The sequence below is a fragment of the Camellia sinensis genome, chromosome 11 (assembly GCF_055761805.1).
Source record: "Camellia sinensis isolate YWXY chromosome 11, ASM5576180v1, whole genome shotgun sequence".
NCBI lineage: Eukaryota > Viridiplantae > Streptophyta > Magnoliopsida > Ericales > Theaceae > Camellia > Camellia sinensis.
The window spans coordinates 158,375,430-158,382,170 of NC_138971.1; the positions used below are offsets into that span (position 1 = coordinate 158,375,430).

At 41.5% G+C, this 6,741-nt stretch overlaps 1 protein-coding gene across 5 annotated transcripts in view; it reads right to left on the minus strand.

The window, feature by feature from the left end:
* LOC114272364 (calcineurin B-like protein 6) overlaps window positions 1-6,110 on the minus strand; it is a 28,093-nt gene extending 21,983 nt beyond the window's left edge. For all 5 annotated transcript variants that reach the window (XR_014344857.1, XR_014344856.1, XR_014344855.1 and 2 more), the window contains exons 1-5: window positions 5,424-6,110; window positions 5,125-5,199; window positions 1,900-1,927; window positions 1,064-1,152; window positions 813-872 (exon numbers count right to left, since the gene is read on the minus strand). Coding sequence is in view for 2 of the 5 variants with exons in the window: in XM_082895950.1 (XP_082752076.1) it covers window positions 813-872; window positions 1,064-1,152; window positions 1,900-1,927; window positions 5,125-5,199; window positions 5,424-5,615 (444 nt within the window). In the remaining 3 variants the exon portion in view is untranslated. The remainder of the gene's footprint in view (window positions 1-812; window positions 873-1,063; window positions 1,153-1,899; window positions 1,928-5,124; window positions 5,200-5,423) is intronic.
* Between the last annotated feature and the right edge of the window lie 631 nt (window positions 6,111-6,741).

Sequence of the window (6,741 nt, forward strand, 5' to 3'; positions counted from 1 at the left end):
CCATACAGTGTCCTCTACAACGTTATGACACCCCATACAGTGTCTTCACCAACGGTCTGACACGACCATACAGTGTCTCCTATCCTTTTTTATTTTTATGTATTTTCTTGTTTTGTTACTCTCTCCAAACTCAAGTTGGTTAGTTTCTCTCCTCCTTGAGTTTGCGGGGGGCTGTTAGAATTTCCCATCTTTACCTTCACCTACTCCACTACACACTCCACTTCACCTATCTCCACTTCACCACACACTCCACTTCACCTAACCCACTATCACCTCCACTACACCTACTACCACATTTTCTTCTATATATAGATTGTATAGGAATTGTAATTAATCAATCTTGTAACAATACATCAATCAATAATACATAAATTATTACAAAATCAAATACCTAAAATTATTAAAAAATTAGGATGAGAATAGCTTTAGAAGATTTAGCATATTTGTTCTGAAGCATCTATAAACTATATATCAACATAATCATGAGTGATTCCAACATAATTCACTTTCAACACAGAAATACACAAATATTTCTATATTCCTAGTCTGCAGCTTTTAAAACAGGCACAAACACACAAATAAACATGCATCTATATATGACTGTGCTTATACCTACATATATAATATGCATGTTTTTTTTTTTTTTTTTTTTATCACTAACAAAGTCTATGTATGGAAAAGTTCATAATTCATGGTGCTTTAAAAAATGCAGTGCAAGAAAAAGAACACATGAAAACTAGTTTAAGAGAATGTCTAGTTAAAGTGAGCATTAACAAGAGCAACAAGAATAATAGTAGTCAAAAATAAAATACCCGATCAGCAAGCAGGCTCTCTTTTTTGTTCGTCTTAAATAACGCCAATTGAAACTCTTCCTGCAATATTATATAGAAAGAAAGCATTCAAGAAACAATAGTTAGATTGTGGAGAGGTAACAACACATTGACACTAGAAAATATAAAGAATAGCATCAAATTCATGGTTATTAAGAGCAGTACTACAATAGCATATCATCTTAACATGTTAAAAAATGCAACAATAATTTTCCACAAAGATATAGACGAACCTTGTTGATTAAACCGTCATCAATTACTGCACTGCTAATCTTCTTAAATAGTTCATAAAGAGCCTCTATTTCACTTACGCTAACTGTGTCTAATCCAAGTAGAAAAATCACAATCTTCATGAGCAGAGTTTGGTTGCTTTTTCATTATAGAAAATAAAAAGACAAATAATTAGAATCACAAATACATTACAAAGATAGTTGAATCAGACAACGAGTGTGCTAACTACCATCATTTCTTTTTGTTTTGAAAATTTTACTTTTGATAGGTATAGGTGGACAATATGTTGACCATCACAAGGCGTTGAGTTGCATAACGGCAAGTAGCAAAAGGGCAATGTTGATGTACATTATTTGCGGTTGGATACTAGGGCATCAAATGGCATAAGGAGGCTTAATTTGACACATCCCATGAATCCTAGCTATTTGGATGCATTTGATAGGTTTGTAACCAAAAATTGAAGCAATGCATCAAATTAAACTTTTTTCTACACCATTTGAGCTGGCAACATTATGTATATAGAATTCAATTGTTATGTATATGCTTATCACTAGTTTCCCGGTCAATTCACAATGACCATTATACTTCCCAATTTAACTTAATTAGGATTCTTTGGGAAAAAAAAAAAGAAAAAACCAAAAAAAGAAAAAAGGGGAAGAAAACAGAGTACATTCAACAACTTGTTAAAACAACCAAATTAAACTCGTAAATTTCTAGCCGGTTCCTCTTGTCCACTCAATTTTCAAGTACAAAAAACGACAAAAAAACAAAAATAAAAATAACAACTAAAACTGCCAAGAATATGAGGGAAAAGCAACCAAAGGAGTAAGAATTTCACCTCTTCGAAGCGATTTTCTCGGAAAGCTAGCTTTGTTGGGATCTGGGATCCCGCCCAAGACCTTATAGAAATCATTGCAAGCAGAAAAACACACCCACACACAAGGAGACACAATATTTTACGTGGTTCGGCCCAATGCCTACGTCCACGGGAGAGTAACCGGTTATCACTATACCAATGAGGAGATTACAGAAAGATTACAATAGAGGAGGAGCTCACACTCTCCTCACTCACACACTCACCCGTCTCCCTCGCTCACACCGAGAGAGACGGTCTCTCCGCCTCACATCTCTCACTCTCTTTGTTGTCTCACGGTTTGCTCACATTTTGCTCTCTCCTCTCAACCTCCATTTATAGGTGAGGGAGTAGGTGGGAGAGCCTTTGGGCAGCCTCCATCCTTGACTCTTCAAGATGGTTGGTGGCCGCCAAGGTGGACTTTGGTTGGTTGCCTTCCCATTGTTGCCAACCAAACTTGACTTGGATGATCACCACACATGGGTGAATTCAACAAATCACCCCCTCAACCCATGTGAGGTGATCCACTGCACACACTGCTGCTAATCTTGTCACGCCCAAATTCAACATAGTCTGCATCTCTTCACTGAGACGCTGCATCCCCTGAAGCTAGAGATAAAACACCAGAGATACAAGAGGAGGAGGGAATCCGACATCCTCAACTCAACTCACACCACTCTCTGATTTGGAGAGAGCCACTGCTCCTATCTCCCACAGATCTCTTCCATGCTTCCTGTCTCGGATGTCTATACCTGCTATCCTTGAACTTGCGCAACCAAGATATCCGACACCCCCTGATTGGATGTCCTGCACCCCCTGCTTGGATGCCCTTGACTATCATGCAACTCCTTGCATGATGAACACTGGAGCAACTAGAAAACTTCAGAGTTTGACACATCAACATCCTCAAGTTTCCTTGCTCGGAGCTTATTTCTGAACAACCAGCCTTTGCCCTTCTGCACTTCTGAACAACCTCCTGGCGTTTCCACATACGCTTGTTGTCTGTGCTGCAATCCCTGATGTTCGGTTCTGTCTCACTTGTCCGTACTGATGTTTGACAGTTAGCCCTTCTGTCAAGACAACTTCCACCGGTCTGTACAAGTTACCACTATGCAACTCCGTGCATAGTGCTCGCACCCATGGCTTCTGGTCTCCCTGCGTCAAGCTTGCTTGAGAGATCTGCATCAACTCTATCATCTGCTGCCATGGAACTAAAGAAACCACCATAGAGAAATAAGACTTGCCACTCCTTGGCACGCACTCTTGCGTTTTACCTGTCTCAATTTCTCTGTCTGGAAGTTCCTGTGAACTGTCAACAACCCGCTGCTGCACACTCTTCTCGCGCCTCTGTACGACACTCTAGCGTACCCTTGCACTGTTGCACGTCTGCAATTGTACTTCTGCGCTTAGTATGCTCCTCTGCAACTATTGTTCTACATGTCCACATACCATTAGTACCTTCTCGTATACAGTAGCTCCAACAGCCACAGTATTTCCCTGAGCCTGTACTGGTTGCCAAATCATCTATCCGTCGATGAATGGTCTTCTCTTTTGATTGAACCAGATCCTCCGAATACCTCAACAACCAAGAAAGTTCCCAGGAAAGACTGGTGGGGTCACAATCGGTCCCACTTAAGAACCAGTCTCCTTAGACAGTGTCTTTTTGACAGAACTTTCCTAGACCTTTGAGATAATCATGTCTGCAATCCTCTGATCGCCCCTGACCAATCCTGATCTCCCTCGATCTGCCATTTGATCAAGCCTGATCTCCTCTGGTCTTCAATGATCTATCTCAATCTGTATCTGGTTGTCCAATCTGGTCAGAATCTGCCCATTCTAACCTCTTCAGTGAATCCGCAGCGTTCCACAATATCCGGCAACCTTCCTTCGAGTATTGAAGATGACAAACACCCATGTTTTGACAATCTTTCCAAACCGTTCAGAATTTCACTATTCTGACCTCGCGGTTGCGTCCGGAGCGGTCCGTTTAGCTAGGACCAACCTTCGCTGCACTTCTAGGGACCTCACTGAAAAACTATCCCCGAAAGCTGGGCCACACCACAATTTTCTGAAAATGTTGGGCCAAATTGCAATTTTCAGAAGTTCAGGGAATATTCCGTGTTCCAACAAAATATTCCGTCCACTGTCCCTAACGCCGTCTGCCACTCTAATCTGCCTTCTTTTTACAGAAACTCCGTCTCCAAAATCTGACCGTACGGATGTGTCCGGAATACTCCAAACAGTCGGAAACCACTATTGGATTATCAAAAACGGACTCCAAATGGCTTCGATCTAGCCAAAACATTTTTGTACGCCTCAGATCTGCGGCTGCACCGTAGCCGCGAAACACAGGATTCCTCCTCCTGCGGATGACGTGGCAGATGACGTGGCTGCTGACGTGGCACGCGCGTGCCATACACGCGCCTCCCCCCACTCGTCTTCTACCTTCATCAGCGCGTGGGGCGCGTGCCTGCGACTGGGCCGACGCGCCGGCTGCCTTCACGGCGCGTGGCGGCGCGTGCCGAGACTGGGCCTCACGCGCCTTCTTCAGGCGGCGCGTGAGGGCGCGTGGAAGGTCCTATGGATGTCTGCTTTATATGGTTGGACTCCTCTTCTCGAGCCCTTGCTCCTGGTATGCTCAAAACCTGATTTCGAGCAACTTGATTTCTGGGCAGTTTCGGACAACACGCTGTTTTTGTTCCGAAACGCCACCGACGAGGCTCTGATACCACTTGTTGGGATCTGGGATCCCGCCCAAGACCTTATAGAAATCATTGCAAGCAGAAAAACACACCCACACACAAGGAGACACAATATTTTACGTGGTTCGGCCCAATGCCTACGTCCACGGGAGAGTAACCGGTTATCACTATACCAATGAGGAGATTACAGAAAGATTACAATAGAGGAGGAGCTCACACTCTCCTCACTCACACACTCACCCGTCTCCCTCGCTCACACCGAGAGAGACGGTCTCTCCGCCTCACATCTCTCACTCTCTTTGTTGTCTCACGGTTTGCTCACATTTTGCTCTCTCCTCTCAACCTCCATTTATAGGTGAGGGAGTAGGTGGGAGAGCCTTTGGGCAGCCTCCATCCTTGACTCTTCAAGATGGTTGGTGGCCGCCAAGGTGGACTTTGGTTGGTTGCCTTCCCATTGTTGCCAACCAAACTTGACTTGGATGATCACCACACATGGGTGAATTCAACAAGCTTCCCAATCTGCATGAGATCTATTCACATGACAAAACCGTTCAAACATCACGGATGAATCGACTTCTCTCGCCTGCATTTCAATCCACACACTCTCAAGCAAAAAAAATCACATAGAGATTCACAAATTCCTCCACGAAAAAAAATACATAAACCCTCACTTCGTCTGACAATATGAAAACACAGCTTTTCTACGAAACTCTGCCGAATACTCAAAAAAACAAAAATTCAAAGAATTTGATTTCATTTCATCATATATATTTTCTCACTAACCAAACAAGTGAAAGAAAGGCTCACCCCGACGAACTCATCAACGTCTTCGAGCCCTTCCGAGGTCAATAAAAACGATGAAGCTTCCTTCTTCATTTGCAGAGACGAAGAGAGACTCGATCGGAACAGAAGCGATTTGCGAATTGAAGAAAAACGATGGTGAATGGAATGAGGAGAGTGAAGAAGAAGAAGAAGAAGAATCGTGTTCTTCAGTTGCATACACGGACCATATTAGTTTACGTGTTTCTTCACTTTCTCTCCCTCTATATCACTATACATACATATTATATATGTATATAATATGATCTTTGTCGCTTCTGATCCTAGGCCTCTAGTTGGTTCGTGATTCACCCTAGGTCATCTAACTCTGCTTCGTGACTCTGCTTCGCTGCTCCCTCGCTGCTAGCCATCGTCGATCACCGTTGTCGTCCGTCACCATCGTTGAATTTTGGCTCAAGGGCTTTGGGGATTTTGCTTCAAAATGGATTTGGGAATTTTTTTTTTTTTTTTTTTTTGATCAAATGCTTTTGGGGATTTTGATTTTAGAGATTTTAGGGATTTTGGGTTGGTTCAGAAAGGTTTGGGGATTTTGGGGAAACACATGACCGCGAATAGGCTAAAATGAGCGGGATTCAAAAATTTCATTACTTTTTGCGACGGCGTACTTAAGCCGTCACAAATGATGAATCCTATCAAATAAAACGACGCTGTTTTAACAAGGCTTTTGCGACAGTAAATGTTCCCGTCTCAAAAAAAAAAAATTTGCGACAGTACATCAGGCGTCGCAAATGTTTTATGTTTTTTTTGTGATATATGCATTAGCGATGGGGTCACCACCGTTGCAAAAGACTATTTTTTGAGACGGTTGAAAATGTCGTCGCAAAAGACTATTTTTTGAGACGGTTTGAAAATGCCGTCGCAAAAGATCATTTTTTGCGACGGTACTTATACCGTCGCAAAAAATTCCGTGTTATTTGGGCTGTTTTCTTGTAGTGGTGGAAGGCTTCTTTTATTTTATTTTTTTCTTTAAAAAATAGAAATATAAGAAGGAAAAAATCTTACTAACTCAACTATTATTTTTACTACCGCAATGTAAGAACTCTTATTAGTTAGGGATGCCACCAATTTATATTCTCGTTATACTGAATGTTTAACTAAATTTTAAACAATATTTTATCCATTTTCAATTGATAGAAAAATTCTATTCAGTGTGCTCATTTTCAATTTTATGAATTCAATTTTCTAGAAATTGAGTTTGTTATTTTTCGTATATTTTTGTTTTGAGTGAATATTTTTAAAATTTTAAGCAATTTTTTTACTTTTTTAGATGCACCTTACTTAAATA